Source organism: Nymphalis io, chromosome 23 (assembly GCF_905147045.1).
Source record: "Nymphalis io chromosome 23, ilAglIoxx1.1, whole genome shotgun sequence".
Taxonomy (NCBI): Eukaryota; Metazoa; Arthropoda; class Insecta; order Lepidoptera; family Nymphalidae; genus Nymphalis; species Nymphalis io.
In genome coordinates, this window is record NC_065910.1 from 8,567,397 (window position 1) to 8,584,272 (window position 16,876).

Consider the following 16,876-nt stretch of genomic DNA (forward strand, 5'->3'; position numbering starts at 1 on the left):
AACATTCAAGCAAAATATAACGACTTTACCACTGGCAGTCGTGGTATAAAGTGATCAAAATTATTAGCTCTTTGAAACGTTTTCCGTGACGTGATTTCATAAAAATATATTTGATTCGTGTTGTTATAGACAATTTTATTTCTTGTATTTTTTATATTTATTTAATTTGTATCTCATAAAATATTAGTCAGGCTTTGCCTACATGTTAAGGGGGATGGGGAGGTATTAGGTAACCTATATACTGATAATACATATGAAAAATTTCGTGATGATTGGTTCAATAGCTTTACCGTGAAAGCGTAACAAAGAAACAAACTAACTTAGGCATTTATAATATTAGTAAGGATAGTAAGTTTCGTCAATAGTAGCAAATATTTTAACAATATAATATCATAAACTTTGTTTATTTTTGTATTAACTTTATTGTAACATTTTTAAATACAGTCATAAGTACTTTTGTTTTGTAAATACATACTTATATAGATAATTGCACCCAGACTCAAGACAAATAGACATGTTCATGCAAACAAATATCTGTTCTGGGTAGGAATTGAACCTACAACCTTCGGCGTGAAAGGCAAGTACTAACCACGCCAACCGGCCCGTGAAATATAAAGTATATCAACTATAACTGATTATATATTTAATACATAATGCATTTTTGTATCACGATAAAAGTTATTTGTATAAAATTAAAATCCATATTGCCATTATTATTAATATTATGTAAACATCTATTGTTGTGTTTGATGTTAGAAGGGTGAGTGAGCCAATTAACTAAAAGCACAAAGGACATCTTAGTTCCCAAGGCTAATGGCGCATTGGTTATGTATGGAATGACTAACATTTCTTACGGTGCCAATGCCTATGGGCTTTGGGGACCCTTTACAATCAGGGGACTAATTTAACCGTCCGCCTACCTCTTTCATAAAAATGTGACGAGCCGGTTGGTGTGGTTGGTTTTTTTTTTTTTTATAGAATAGGAAGGCGGACGAGCATATGGGCGACCTGATGGTAAGTGGTCACCAAACGCCCTTAGACATTGGCATTGTAAGAAATGTCAACCATCGCTTATATAGCCAATGCGCCACCAACCTTGGGAACTAAGATTTTATGTCCCTTGTGCCTGTAATTATATCTTATGTAATTATATATGGTGGATACTATTATATTTTATCGTGATACAAAAATGTATTATGTATTAAATGTATATCAGTTATAGTTTATAAACATTATATTTCAAGAGTCTGGATGTGATTAGCCATATAAGTTTGTATTTACAAAAGAAAAATAGTATATCAGTTGTCTGGTTTCCATAGCACAAGCTCTGTACAAGCCTAATTTGGGTTCAGATGGCCGTGTGTGAAAAATGTCCCAGGATATTATTATTATTATTCATAAAAATGTATTCATATACATAACTGTAAAAATCAGCGGTAGATAATGTAAGGCATAGGTTGTGTAATACGACAAAATCATGATGCGATGTTCCATAAGGAATATTAATCCAAAAAAAAACATGAAATATGTGATTGGCTCATAAAATTAGTCATCGTAAAGACGTCAAGTTGATTATTCGTGTTCAAAATGCGTAGCTAAGCATTAATAGTAAAATAATAATAATGTGTTTGAAGATATTAAAGTATAGTGTGCTTTTAACGATTTTGACCATATGCGTTATTGGTGTCAATAATACGCCTATTCATGCTTGGCAACCAACCCAGTATGAGGAGTATTTTTGCGAGAACAATACAGGAATACAATCGAAATTTTTCCCAGGAGTAAAGTCCGGGTACAGAGTAGTTATAGAGAAACAATTAGAAGCGGCAACGGAAATCAAAGTGAAGTTAGATTCTGGTGCCTCTATTATTTTTGTAAGTTTATAATGTGTTGATCCTTATAATATTATAGTGAGTAGTGATTTATTTACACAGTGTGACGTAAACTTCAATCTCGGTCAAAAAAGCAGGCGTAAAAATTCGTTCGTATTAAATAATTTACTGGTGGTAATTTAAAAATTTACTGGTGGTAGAGCTTTGTGCAAGCTCGTCTGGGTAGGTACCACCCACTCATCAGATATTCTACGGCAAAACAGCAGTATTTGGTATTGTTGTGTTCCGGTTTGAAGGGTGAGTGAGCCAGTGTAATTACAGGCACAAGGGACATAACATCTTAGTTCCCAAAGTTGGTGGCGCATTGGTGATGTAAGCGATAGTTAACATTTCTTACAATGCCAATGTCTAAGGGCGTTTGGTGACCACTTACCATCAGGTGGCCCATATGCTCGTCCGCCTTCCTATTCTATAAAAATAATAATAATAATAATAATATCATAAAAAAAAATGTCTATATCCTCAGGACTTGTTAGGTAATGTTTTGACAGCTTTCGATCAGAGCGGCCACTCTTTCCCGCGACGTCCCTCGACAAGACGACTGGTTTTTTTATTGGGTATTCCAGCGCCTTCAACGCCGGCGAGTCCCACATACTCCCCCACCTCACCTAAGGGAAACGCGTAAATGCGTTTTTCCAGAGAATAAAATAAATAACAGAAATGGGCGGCCACTCTTCCCGGAAACATAGCATAGTACAGGGGCCCGAGCGTGCCTAACCAGCTCGTGAGGCTGCCCCACCAGGCCACGCATAATCTCGGGGTGGACCGTCGTGCCGGTTGGTGACCGGTAGGTGGGGTCCCGGCGGCCACTTCCGGGGGGGTTCGGGGGCCCTTCCGTCCGGCAGGTCAGTGTATTTTTCCTTTTGGCAACCACTTGGGGAAACACGCCTCCACACTTTGCCCATCCCTATCGTGGCAATACATCGCTCGCTTCACGTCTCTTTTCCATTTAATTTCTCCCAAATGGCGCAACAAAAAAGAAATAACGGTCGTACAGCGGTGCTCACCCCCACCATACCCTCGCTGTTTGAGGTCGAGTTTTCTAACATCCGAGGACTCCACACTAACCTCAACGCTGTCCACCACCATCTCGAGACAGCACGGCCAGCAATGTTGTTTCTCACGGAGACACAAATACTCCGTCCTGCCGATACCAGCTACCTTAATTATCCCGGCTACACGCTTGAAGAATCCTTCAAAGCGAAAGCCGGAGTATGCTTGTTCGTCAGGACGGATGTTTGCTGTCACCGACTGCGCTGCTTGGAGGACCCCTCCTTCTCCATGTTGGTGGTACGTGTGGACCTGGTTCGTCAGAGCCGAGTCTACGTGTGCCTCTACAGATCCCACAATGGTGACTTGGAGACAAGCCGACTATTTGACCATCTTAGTCGGGTGGCAGATGCTGCGCAAGAGCAATTTCCTAACGCGGAATTGGTGTTTTTGGGGGACTTTAATGCTCACCACGAATCCTGGTTGAAATCCCTCAAAACTGACCATGCTGGAAGGACTGCTCATGCTTTTGCTCTCACACATGACTTGACCCAACTGGTTGATCAGCCCACCAGGATCCCAGACATTGATGGGCAAGCACCTTCTCTACTGGACCTTCTGCTGACTTCTCACCCGGTGGAATATCAGGTTGTGGTTCAGGCTCCTCTTGGCTCTTCGGATCACAGCCTTATTTCTACCAGAGTGCCACAGGCCAAGCTGCCGCCACTAGCGGTATGCAAACGTCGCGTTTGGCACTATAAATCGGCGGATTGGGACGGTATGCGCGATTACTATGCGTCGGTCCCTTGGAAGGAACGTTGCTTCAGTGGGAATGACCCGACAGCTAGTGCCGCTGCTGTTGCTGGCGAGATCATGCTGGGAATGGAATACTACATTCCTAGCTCAGATCTCGTCAGTAGGAGTACGCGTAACCGTTGGTTCACTCGTGAATGTGCCGATGCTGTATCAGCTAAGCAGGCGGCATATCGCAAGTGGATCAACGGCTGCATTAGCGGGGCATCTAACATTGACTCACTGAAAGCAAACTATAATAAAAATTCCAAGTCCTGTAGAAAGGCATACACGAGAGCGGATGCACAGCGCATTGTACAGATTGGTCATGACCTTGTTTCGCATCCTAGGGGCTCCCGTAGCTTCTGGCGTCTGACCAAGTCTGTGCAAAACAATTTCTGCCAACCTTCGCTGCCACCGCTCAGAAATCCGGACGGATCGCTAGCTCACAGTCCGCAAGAGCAAGCTGATCTCCTGGCTAAACTCTTTGCCGACAATTCCGTCATCGATGATTGTAGTGCACTGCCACCTACAATACCTGCATGTGGCCATACGATGCCTGACATTAAAATCAGGCAACGTGATGTGCGTGCGGAGCTGCAATCACTTGATGTACGGAAAGCTAGCGGTCCCGATGGAATACCAGCCATAGTGCTGAAGAAGTGCGCAGCGGAGCTGTCTCCTGTGTTAACGCGCCTGTTCCAACTTTCTCTCTCTTCGGGAAGTGTGCCGGAGGCTTGGAGAAGAGCTAATGTGCAAGCGGTTCCCAAAAAAGGGGATCGGTCTGACCCGGCAAATTATCGGCCAATAGCTATCACCTCAGTACTTTGTAAGGTGATGGAACGGATTTTAAACAACCAACTGATCCATTACCTAGAAGATCACTGTCTAATTAATGATCGTCAGTACGGTTTTCGACCAAAACGGTCCACAGGTGATCTTCTAGCGTACGTAACACACCTCTGGGGTGAAGCTATCGACAAGCATGGAGAATCGTTGGCTGTCAGCCTCGATATCTCCAAGGCTTTCGACAGGGTCTGGCACAGAAGTCTTCTCTCCAAGCTACCGGCATATGGTCTGCCTGCTCAGCTATGCACCTGGATTGCCAGCTTCCTACACAAGCGTAGCCTTCGTGTTTTAGTAGATGGTTGCGCTTCACAATTCTATGTAGTGAATGCTGGGGTCCCCCAGGGATCTGTGCTATCTCCCACACTCTTTCTTTTGCATATCAATGATATGCTCTCCCTTGGGAACATACATTGCTATGCAGATGATAGTACAGTGCATGGTGGATACCACGGACGCGCAGTGGCTGGGCGGGCGGAAACTGAGGAGAGGCGGGAGAATCTTGTCATTGAACTCGATAGGACGTTAGATCTCATCGCCAAATGGGGCTCTGATAATCTTGTTGAGTTTAATGCCAAGAAAACACAGGTATGCGCTCTCACGGCGAAAAAGTCAACATTTTCCCCTCTTCCCTCCCTCTGTGGTACTCCGCTGGTGATGCAAAGCAAAATCGCCATGCTGGGGATTGACGTTCGCTGCGACCTTAGTCCAAGGGATTACATCGAGGCTGTTATAAAAACAGCTTCACGGAAACTCGGAGTTCTGAACAAGGTGCGGCGCTTTTTCACGCCACAACAACTGTGCCTGCTGTACAAAACACAGGTACGGTCTTGCGTGGAATATTGCTCGCACCTTTGGGATGGCTCCGCTAAGTACCTACTTGAGGCCTTGGACCGGTTGCAGCGACGTGCCGTACGCATTATTGGCGACGTAAAGGTCACAAACACCCTTGAACCTTTACAATTGCGTCGTGAGATAGCAGCACTGAGCGCTTTCTATCGACTGTATCACGGCGAGTGCTCTGAGGAATTATTCTCTCTAATTCCTGCTTCCCCCTTCCTTCTTAAGTCCACGCGGGCTGGTTCTCGATGTCACCGCCTAACTGTGACATCAATTCCATCGCGAACAAAGAAATTTGGCAACTCCTTTCTTTGTCGCACTTCCAAAAAATGGAATTCCTTACCAGCTCACGTATTCCCCTCCTCTTACAACCCGGGTTCCTTCAAACGAGGCGTGAAGAGGCATCTTGCGGGCCGGCAAGGCGAAGGCGGCTAGTGCAGAACGTTTTTCCCGTCTGTACTGGCCGTCGTCGCGTTTGGACTCTACTACCACTTACCATCAGGTGGAGTAGAGTCATTTGCCCTCCCGGCGATATAAAAAAAAAAAAAAAAAAAGAAACTATTTAAAGTTAGTAGTTAGCACATGTGAGTTAATTCAACAAGTTTCTATGAATGAATTAAAGATATCAAAATATCGTCATATAATAGATAGAAATGGGTAATAAGTATGCATTTTAGGTCCTTTTCCAATTTTTGTGGATATATTTTATGGTCTAACGTTATCTTTTTCTTACGAGACCCCTTTACTTTTTATAATTGAAAAACAAAAATCTAATTATGACTATATTATCAAAGCATAGAGATACACAATCGGCTAATACAGTACAGTTACAGCCTGTAAATGTCCCACTGCTGGGCTAAGGCCTCCTCTCCCTTTTTTGAGGAGAAGGTTTGGAGCTTATTCCACCACGCTGCTCCAGTGCGGGTTGGTAAAATACACATGTGGCAGAATTTCGATGAAATTAGACACATGCAGGTTTCCTCACGATGTTTTCCTTCACCGAAAAGCACGAGATGAATCATAAACAGAAATTAAGCACATGTAAATTCAGAGGTGCTTGCCTGGGTTTGAACCCACGTTCATCGGTTAAGATTCACGCGTTCTTACCACTGGGTCATCTCGGCTAATAAAAACCTAATTCATCTTAAATGTATGTTTTATCGTACTAGATATAACAAAAAAAAATAAGATAATTTTAAACAGTAATTATCTTAATGTAAGTGATGCTTTATTATTTCTAGGAATTACTTTAGACTAGAAACTTCACTTATTTAATTAATAAAATGTACATTTTCTTTTATGTACTGTATTTAGAACGATGTAACAAAAATTGAATTTATCATTTATCGCTCTTAAAAGGAAGGCACATAGTATGTATAACGGTATATTACTTTATGGATAACTAGGATATAGATATTAAGACATTTCATTTTACAAAAAAGATTTATCTCGTATTTTTATAATCTTAGAAAACCGAACTAAAGGTAATATATTTAAATAAACCAGTTATCATTTCATCTTCCAAACAACCGTTATGATTTTTTTTTTATACAGAGTAGGCATTATAAGTGTATGTAATCGTTTACACGTCAAAAGGTTAAAATTCCAAGACCCAATTATATTATAAAACAAAATACATTTCATCTATCAATCACACTAATATAATATTTAAATTAAAATTAAAATACAAAAAAAAATTAAAAATTAAGAAAAAATATTACAATTAAAATGTTTTTAAAGTATCTTAATTCAAGACAATACGAGCCGATAGAATTAAAATTAATAATTACTCTCATAAAATTAGTTATCGCGAAGACGTAAATACGTCAAGTCGTATTATTTTTGCTCAACATGTCTAGCAAAGCATTAATAATAAATTAATAATAATGTTTTTAAAGTTATTAAAGTATATTGTGCTTTTAACGATTTTATCAATATATGTTCCTGGTGTTAACAATACTCCTAGTCACTCTTGGAGACCAACGGAGTTTGAAGAGTATTTTTGTGAAAACAACACAGAAATCCAATCAAAATTTTTTCCAGGAGTTGAGTCTGGATATAGAGTAGTTATAAAAAAACAATTAGAAGCGGCAACGGAAATCAAAGTAAAATTAGATTCTGGTGCGTCTATTATTTTTGTAAGTTTATAATGTGTTGATTCTTATAATATTACAGTGAGTAGTGATTTATTGACACAGTGTGACGTAAACTTCATTCAGTATAAAACCATTGTTTGCAACCTTGAAAATTGTTTTTGTAAGTTTTTAATAAAAATAAAAGCGAAATAAAAACATATTTTGCTTTTTTTGTAAATTTATAATATCATAACTATCGTTTTTATTTCTGACTTATATACTGACGTATATACAATAAGATAATCTTTGACATTAATATCACTATGTTATTACTTTTGATTAAAATTTTGTAAACACGAACGTCTTACTCATCGTATGTTACTTACGAAAAAGGAAAAAAAAAGTGTGTCCTTATAATCTGATGGTGGTTCCTACTAATTTTTTTTTTAGAATAGGAAGGCAGACGAGCATATGGGCCAGCTGATGGTAAGTGGTCACCAACGCCCATAGACATTGGCATTGTAAGAAATGTTAACCAAGGCTTACATCACCAATGCGCCACCAACCTTGAGAAGTAAGATGTTATGTCCCTTGTGCCTGTAATTACATTGGCTCACTTACTCTTTAAACCAGTACACAACAATACCAAGTACTTGCTGTTTTGCGGTAGAATATCTGATGAGTGGATGGTACCTACCCAGACGAGCTTGCAGAAAGTTCTACCATCAGTATATTCATTATAATCCTTCATTATAACAGCCCTACCAATATTTAAAAAACCAAGAAAGCGTTGTGAATCTTATATATATATATATGTCGGTCGAAATTCTGCTAGCTCTCTATCTATCTTTGTCTATCTATTATACATATTTTACTGGTAGTTGGACTTTGGAAAGCTCGTCTGGGTAGGTATCACCACTCATCAGATATTCTAACGCAAAACGGTAGTATTCGGTATTGTTGTGTTCCGGTTTGAAGGGTGAATGAGCCAGTGTAATTATAGGCACAAAGGACATAACGATGCGATGCGAGCGATGGTTCACATTTCTTACAAAGCTAATGTCTATGGACATTGGTGACCACTTATCATCGAATGGCCCATTTTCTCGTCCGCCTTGCTATTCAATAAAAAAAAACCAACATAGATGACATTTATAGTGTGACATGGACTTTGATCCTAGTAGAAGGCATGGCAGCTAAACCATATTATATATTCATTTTATATACATGGCTTTTTACTACTTCTGATGTTGACTGTTTCTTTTACACTTGGCAATGGTCTGTTCATCGTTTAAAACGGTTTAGTGGTACGGTTTTGTGCAATCCCTTCTGGGTACGTCCCACTTATCACATATTCTACCGACAAATAGCAATACTTAGTATTGTTGTGTTCTAGTTTGAAGGATGAGTAAGGCGTTTTATTTACACGCAAAAAAGACCTAATATCTCATCTCGCAAGTTGGTAGCGTATTAGTGGTGTTAGAGTTAATAGGCGGTGGTACTTATTACCATGGCCCATTTGTCGGTTTGCCTATTATACATTTAAATAATAGTCAAATTTTGGCCAAAATGGTCAGAAAAACTGACCATGGCCAAATTTGACCATAATTATTATCATATATTTTTCCTGTGACTAGGATTTTCTTGCTTATTGTTATAGTTTTAATATTAATAATTATAATTTTCAGGGAGAAAGCATATACGACCCATCTCCGAATTCTGCTAAATTTACGCATAAAGATCTTATCTCTAATATCTATGGATTTGTATTACGTAAAAATGTATCTAAATTTACATTCGTAGTAAAAGGAAGACACGCACCAGAACACCCGCCTTATATACTAAGTCTTAAAATTGATGGAGAAGAAAATTGTATTAATCCTAATAGGGTAAGTAGTTTATTTAATTTTAAGTAAGGTCACATATTCTAATATATGTTGAAAGATAGTTCGTTGACTTACATGTACGCAGAGTCAGCCAACTTAATGGATTTTTCAGAAGGTTGCGTTTTAATGAAACGCTATAATTTAAGATAAACATCATTTTTCTAATTAATACGTAAGTTAAAGACTTGATTTAATTATATAAATAAAAAATTTAAAGTATTCCAATGATTTTTATGGGTTCTTGTTAATGAAATGTGAATATAATAATCAATAACAATATAAGAATATTATAAATTACAGACATATTTTGGAAATAATTATCTACAAATTAAGAAATTTTGGCCTGAAGCTCCTGACAAGTTTTGTGGCAGGCGGAGGATCAACCGAGAACACACCGAATTGATTGTTAGCGGTTCTGCTTCGAAAAGCGGCAACTGGCCCTGGCATGCTGCTATTTACAGAAATCACAGACTAAGTGTGCAGTACATCTGCGGAGGGACTCTGATATCAAAACTTTTGATTCTAACAGGTATAACATAATATTAGGTCCTTACATATGAAATTAGCGTTTTGTCGTATTGATCACTTTGATCTGAAATATCTCCTCTTTGGTTAAGAATTCCAAATTCAAATTTATAATATATAGCTGCAGGCTTCGGGGTAAGTGATAAAATTGTATTAATAAGAAAAGTAAAAAAACTTAAACGATGTTTACCTCATGAATTGAGTGGATCGAACTTGCAAACACACGTCGACTGCTGTGTTTGCTCTACTGACACAATAATGAAGGGATTTTAAATCGAATCATTACTTGTGATGAAAAGTGGATACTGTACGATAATCGGAAGCGATCGTTGCAATGGCTGAACCCTGGAGACCCAGCCAAATCCTGCCCTAAGCAAAAATTGACTCAGATAAAGTTACTTGTGAGTGTCTGGTGGACTGGCGCCGGTGTCGTTCACTACAGCTTTCTAAAGTCTGGCCTAACGATTATGGCAGATATCTATTGTCAGTAACTCCAAACTATGAAGGAAGAACTAGCTGCTAAACAACCGAGATTGGTCAATCGCTCTAGGCCACTGCTGCTTCACGACAACGCAAGACCACATACTGCACAACAAACAACCACTAAGTTAGATGAGCTACAATTGGAATGCCTGCGACATCCACCGTACTCCCCGGACCTTGCTCCATCAGATTATCATTTTTTCAGGAATTTGGATAACTTCTTACAAGGAAAAAAATTCAATTCCTATGCGGCAGTCTAAACCGTGGTCCATGGTTTTTTTAGTAAAGGGATCAATGAACTACCTATGAGATAACAAATTAAATATATTTTACAAAAAAAAAATTGACTTACATTCCTCCCGTACAAAACGCCAATTTCATATGTAAGGACCTAATATAAGTGACAGTAAGCTATATCTATTACGGTTGGATAGAAGATATATCTTATTGGAATAAGTCCGCTTTTGTCCAGATTAATTTTCTTATATATTTGTTGATGCATTTAAAATTGTATCATCATTTGTGTGTAATAAATACACTTATAACAATAAAATAAAGAAATATCATTATATTAATACAAATTTAAATATCAAAAAGAAAGAAATAAATTTACAAATAACATGATAACCATTCCATATATCGCCAATGCGCCATCAACCTTGGGAACGAAAATTTTATGTTTCTTATGCCTCACGGAGCCCCCTTCGATCAGGAGCCAAACCTTTTACTTTAGAGGAGATACATTCTTTTCCAATCGTGTGACATTTAATCGATGTTACTTTACTTTGTAATTCCTTGTTTGTTCCGACACAGCTGCACATTGCGTAACAATAAACGCTGTACCAGTAAATCATGAATCGCTTGGAGTTGTTCTCGGAAAAACATCCCTTATTACTAATGAAATAACTAGTCAAGAAAGAAAGGTTTGTCTTATTCTTAACTAAAAAATTATTATAATTAAAAATGATATTGTAAATTGAGTCAAAATAGTTTTAATTTATGAGAATATTGATTAAAGCTCTTTTATATAGCAAATATTATTTGATTTATGTTGTATCCTGTCGTTACAATTTTCTTAGTATATAAATCATATAGTTTATCATATCATAAAATGATTAATTCTTGCCATCTCCTCCCCGACGCTATATTTCTTATACTATATACTGTTTCCAAGATCCGTAACAGACTGTGAATGTCCCACTGCTGGGCTAAAGGCCTCCTCTCCCTTTTTGAGGAGAAGGTTTGGAGCTTATTCCACCACGCTGCTCCAGTGCGGGTTGGTGGAATACACATGTGGCACAATTTCAGTGAAATTATACACATGCAGGTTTCCTCACGATATTTTCCTTCACCTTAAAGCACGAGATGAATTATAATCACAAATTAAGCACATGAAAATTCAGTGGTGCTTGCCCGGGTTTGAACCCGCGATCATCGATTAAGATTTACGCGTTCTTACATCTGGGCCATCTCGGCTTCTAACATATAATTAAATAAAATTTCAGGTGTACCAAGTTATTGTTCACGATGAATTTGAAAAGAAAACTTTGGACAATGATATAGCTTTAATGAAACTAAGTACCGAGGCTATATACAATAACTACGTGCAACCAGCCTGTCTATGGCTTGACACGGTGTACGATCAATTGGATTCTTATGAAGTTACAGGAACGGTAAGTGTTTATTGTAAAAGATACACAGCTACGATACAGATACGACAGCTAATTTCATCTCTTTTCTGAATTCAAATACCGTAACCGCATCTGTAAAAAGATCAATCAACAGCCAATCGTTGTCCACTGCTGAACATAGGCCTCTCCCAAGGTGCGCCAAAGCTCCCTGTCCTCCGCCTTCCGCAACCAGTTGGTGCCCGCCACCTTTTTAAGGTCGTCGGTCTACCTGTAAAAAGATATGCATGGAAAATTTATTTAACTCCTTACGTCAAGATTGATGAAAAAACTTATCTATATATATCTTTGTTATTCAGGTTGTAGGATGGGGCATTGACCAATCAGATTCGCTGGCGAATGACCTTCACGAAGCAACGATACCAATAGTCTCAACTTTAACCTGCTATTCATATGATCCTATTTTCTATAGCAACATATTAAACGACCAAAAATTCTGCGCTGGAAATGCCAACGGTAAGTTCATTTGTTAGTGGGTTAGTTCATGTTTTTTATTTATTTCTTCATTAAATGGTACATAACTTTACCTTGAGGTAATATACTTTACCGAAAGATTGTCGAGAGTTTTTTTTTTGATGACGTTATCTATTACTATAAATATTAAGATACACTCAAAACTAAATTAAAGCCATTGGAGCTGTTACTGAAAAACTACAAATTTATATTTACATAAATTCAAACAAAAGCTAAAGGCTTGGAAAAATAATATATATTTTTTACTGCACGTATATTTTTGATGTCTCGAAAATGGCTAAACCGTTATGAAGTTTATTCTAACACCATTTTTATTGACTTGCGTAAAGGTTTGACTCGGCTGACGTTTTTTTTTACAAATAGTCTACTTTTTCAATTGATATTCCATATTAATAAACTATTTCGACAATTTTTCGTTTAATTTTCGTACAATATTTAGTTTAAAGATTAACCAAATTAATGCAATTGCTTCGTATTCAGGTACCGCTGCGTGTAACGGAGACAGTGGCGGAGGTTTTGTAGTATTCGTTACAGATACTAAGGATTCATCCTATAGAATTGATTATCAAACTGGAGCATGGTACGTAAAGGGTATCGTGTCTGTCACCTTAGCCAGAAAAGATTCATCAATTTGTGAACCGAATGCATACACTGTTTTCACAGACGTAGCAAAATACAGAAATTGGATCTTGAGCTACATGAATTGATGTACAATAACGTATGAAAAATTTGTATATCATTATATTACTAATTCAATTTATTTATAGTTTTTTTTTACAGCCACAAGCCATTTTAATTCAGTCACTTATAATCTAATGAAACTATCATTATAAAGCTATCAGATTCATTTGGCATACATTATTTTTTAGTATTTTGTATCCTGTTGTATGAGTGTATACATTATTAGACGAAATTATCGCTAACTCTTATTATATACTATATACTTAACGAAATATTATGTATATCACTAGTCACTATTAATTGAATAATCTGTTATGTTTGTGTAAGTCATATTACTAAAGTAAGTAAGTAATTAAATAAAGAAGTGGAGCCGTATCCAAGTCAGTTTTTATTGTGCTTTTTCTTTACTATTTGTAATTTTCATACATTCAGTCACAAAGTATTTATTCTTTTTATACTCGCAGACGATAATTTTAAATGTAACACTATTCTAACCTTTATATATTTTTATACACACGTCTACTACAATTTTGTCTTTGAACTCTGACCTAGTTGGTATTTTTCTTGAACTAAGAAGTAATGTTTTAACAATCATCTTATGTTTAATATTTAGTAAGATAATGTTCCGTGAATTTTAATTTAATATGATCGTAATCAGTTCATAGAAAGGACATATATAGGAAAACATTAATATAACCTAGCAGTATTTCATAGAACAATTGATATATTTGATGGTGAGTATTAAGACAGGCTTGCATTTTTTATTAAAATAGCATCGGCTAGCCATCGTTCGTGATTAAATAATGTTGTCTTCTTCTTTCGAATTTCAAAACAATAATGTCTGAAAGAGCAAAATCAATATTTGTAAGTAAGGACGTATGTTGTTAAATTATCTTATAGCTTGCAAAATCGATTTTAGTCTAAATCATTTGTTATCCATTTGTATGTTAATAGTATGTTTTTTGCGCAACAATACGTATTTTATTACAAGTATTTTATTAAATTTCATTATTATACTAATTGTTACCTTAATAAATTCTAATTATTATCTTATAATAATCATATCTGCCCGGCTTTTAATTTGTTATTATAATTCATTTTATGCTTGACGGTGAAGGAAAACATCGTGAGGAAACCTGCATGTGTCTAATTTCATTGAAATTCTGCTACTTGTGTATTCTACCAACCCGTATTGGAGCAGCGTGGTGGAATAAGCTCCAAACCTTCTCCTCAAAATGGAGAGGAGGCCTTAGTCCAGCAGTGGGATATTAACAGGCTGTTACTGTTATTGTTAGTAATAAATCAATTTATTTTTAAATAGATTCGACGTGTTGTATATGAAAAAAACCGTCTAATAGAAATATCACTGAATAGATTACGAGACGGTCGCGGTTCCATACCTATGTCTTATTATCTCTTTAACCATTGGTCCAAATTTTATGCAGTAAGAGAGAAAAGTGTTTTGTTTTAGACATTTGAGACGATAAGTTTACTTATATTAACAAGAATTCATAATTGTTGATAATATGACCAACAAACATGACCTAACGATTTAAATTATTTTTTAATATAAAAAACTACTTTTTCTGTTTTAAATATAAAAGTTAAACAGATGCTGTCGTTAACTTTTCTGTCGGCTTTATTATACTCTATAACTTTTCTCTAGAACTTTTAGCGTGTAGGCTATCTTGAGATACTGAGGCGTATATTGTTGAGAGACGGATCCAGGTATGAGGCTAACCAATACTCAAAGACCGAAGGAATAGTATATTTTTATTAACGACACGTCACAATTGTTTAAGTACCCTGTACTGACTGATTGATTAATGCATTATAATAATCTAATAATCAATTATTATGATTTCGTCATGCCAAATATGGAGTACAACTAAAAAGGCGATGTGCTGACGGCACAAACTCAATCATATATCTCTCATCATTAAGGCAGCGTTCGTAAGAAACGGTCTTTAGACCGTTTTTTTCCAACCTACTTTGCAATTAATTAATTTACGAGTTAATATATAACTTATGACACTCACAAATTATGTGGCTTTCTATTGGTAAAAGAATTTTCAAAATTGGTTAAGTAGATTCAGAGATTACCTCCTACAACCTCACAAACTTTACCTCTTTGTAATATTAGTATAGATGATATTATTTTAATAAAATGACTATTTATTATATTTACCAGTTATGTCAGTTTCCTTAAGACCGAATTGTCCGCCATCAACTGAAAGTAGCCAACTGCGCATACAATGCCAATCTGAAGAGATTGGACCCAACTGAAGCTCGAGCGTTGTTCCAACATCTTGCCTTTCCGAGGAAAGGGATTCTGCCACTGCCAATTTTCGTTTTGCTATCTATAATTTTTTGACCACGAAAAAAACAAAATACTTTATACCGACCCAACGTTGGATTCAAACACTAAATACTATTCGCTGTAGTCTTTAACGCACATGCGCCGTGGTAGGGTAATTTTTTTTTTTTTTTATATGCCCCGGGATGGCAAATGACTCTACTCCACCTGATGGTAAGTGGTAGTAGAGTCCAAACGCGACGACGGCGAGTACAGTCGGGAAGAATGTTCTGTACTAGCCGTCCCCGCCTTGCCGGCCCGCAAGATGCCTCTTCACGCCTCGTTTGAAGGAACCCGGATTGTAAGAGGAGGGGAACACGTGAGCTGGTAAGGAATTCCATTTTTTGGTAGTGCGACAAAGAAAGGAGTTGCCAAATTTCTTTGTGCGCGATGGAATTGATGTCACAGTTAGGCGGTGACATCGAGAACCAGCTCGCGTGGACTTAAGAAGGAAGGGGGAAGCAGGAATTAGAGAGAATAATTCCTCAGAGCACTCGCCGTGATACAGACAGAAAACACGAAGGCTACGCTTGTGTAGGAAGCTGGCAATCCAGGTGCATAGCTGAGCAGTCAGACCATATGCCGGTAGCTTGGAGAGAAGACTTCTGTGCCAGACCCTGTCGAAAGCCTTGGAGATATCGAGGCTGATAGCCAACGATTCTCCATGCTTGTCGATAGCTTCACCCCAGAGGTGCGTTACGTACGCTAGAAGATCACCTGTGGACCGTTTTGGTCGAAAACCGTACTGACGATCATTAATTAGACAGTGATCTTCTAGGTAATGGATCAGTTGGTTGTTTAGAATCCGTTCCATCCGAGAGAGAAAGTTGGAACAGGCGCGTTAACACAGGAGACAGCTCCGCCGCGCACTTCTTCAGCACAATGGCTGGTATTCCATCGGGACCGCTAGCTTTCCGTATATCGAGTGATTGCAGCTCCGCACGCACATCACGTTGCCTGATTTTGATGTCAGGCATCGTGTGGCCACATGAAGGTATTGTTGGTGGCTGCGCACTACAATCATCGATCACAGAGTTGTCGGCAAAGAGTTTAGCCAGGAGGTCGGCTTTCTCCTGCGGACTGTGAGCTAGCGATCCGTCCGGATTTCTGAGCGGTGGCAGCGAAGGTTGGCAGAAATTGTTTTGCACAGACTTGGTCAGACGCCAGAAGCTACGGGAGCCCCTAGGATGCGAAATAAGGTCATGACCAATCTGTACAATGCGCTGTGCATCCGCTCTCGTGTATGCCTTCCTACAGGACTTGGAATTTTTATTGTAGTTTGCTTTCAGTGAGTCAATGTTAGACGCCCCGCTAATGCAGCCGTTGATCCACGCGCGATATGCCGCCT

General features: G+C 37.9%; 1 protein-coding gene across 1 annotated transcript; it reads left to right on the forward strand.

Annotated features, from left to right (window-relative positions):
- The first annotated feature begins 1,622 nt into the window (after nt 1-1,622).
- On the forward strand, nt 1,623-13,631 carry LOC126777481 (CUB and peptidase domain-containing protein 2-like). The gene is made up of 7 exons (XM_050500489.1): nt 1,623-1,874; nt 9,124-9,324; nt 9,622-9,850; nt 11,143-11,252; nt 11,835-12,002; nt 12,317-12,473; nt 12,972-13,631. Exons 1-7 carry the CDS (start codon nt 1,623-1,625, stop codon nt 13,196-13,198), a joined length of 1,344 nt encoding a protein of 447 aa, XP_050356446.1. The 3' UTR covers nt 13,199-13,631.
- The last annotated feature ends 3,245 nt before the right edge of the window (nt 13,632-16,876 follow it).

What these genes read in the sequence shown, in the direction of transcription:
- LOC126777481 (XM_050500489.1), top strand. Translation starts at nt 1,623, where the DNA reads ATGTGTTTGAAGATATTAAAGTATAGTGTGCTTTTAACGATTTTGACC. An exon ending in TAACTAGTCAAGAAAGAAAG is followed by an intron (nt 11,253 to 11,834) that starts GTTTGTCTTATT and finishes ATAAAATTTCAG; the next exon opens with GTGTACCAAGTTATTGTTCA. An exon ending in CTGCGCTGGAAATGCCAACG is followed by an intron (nt 12,474 to 12,971) that starts GTAAGTTCATTT and finishes CTTCGTATTCAG; the next exon opens with GTACCGCTGCGTGTAACGGA.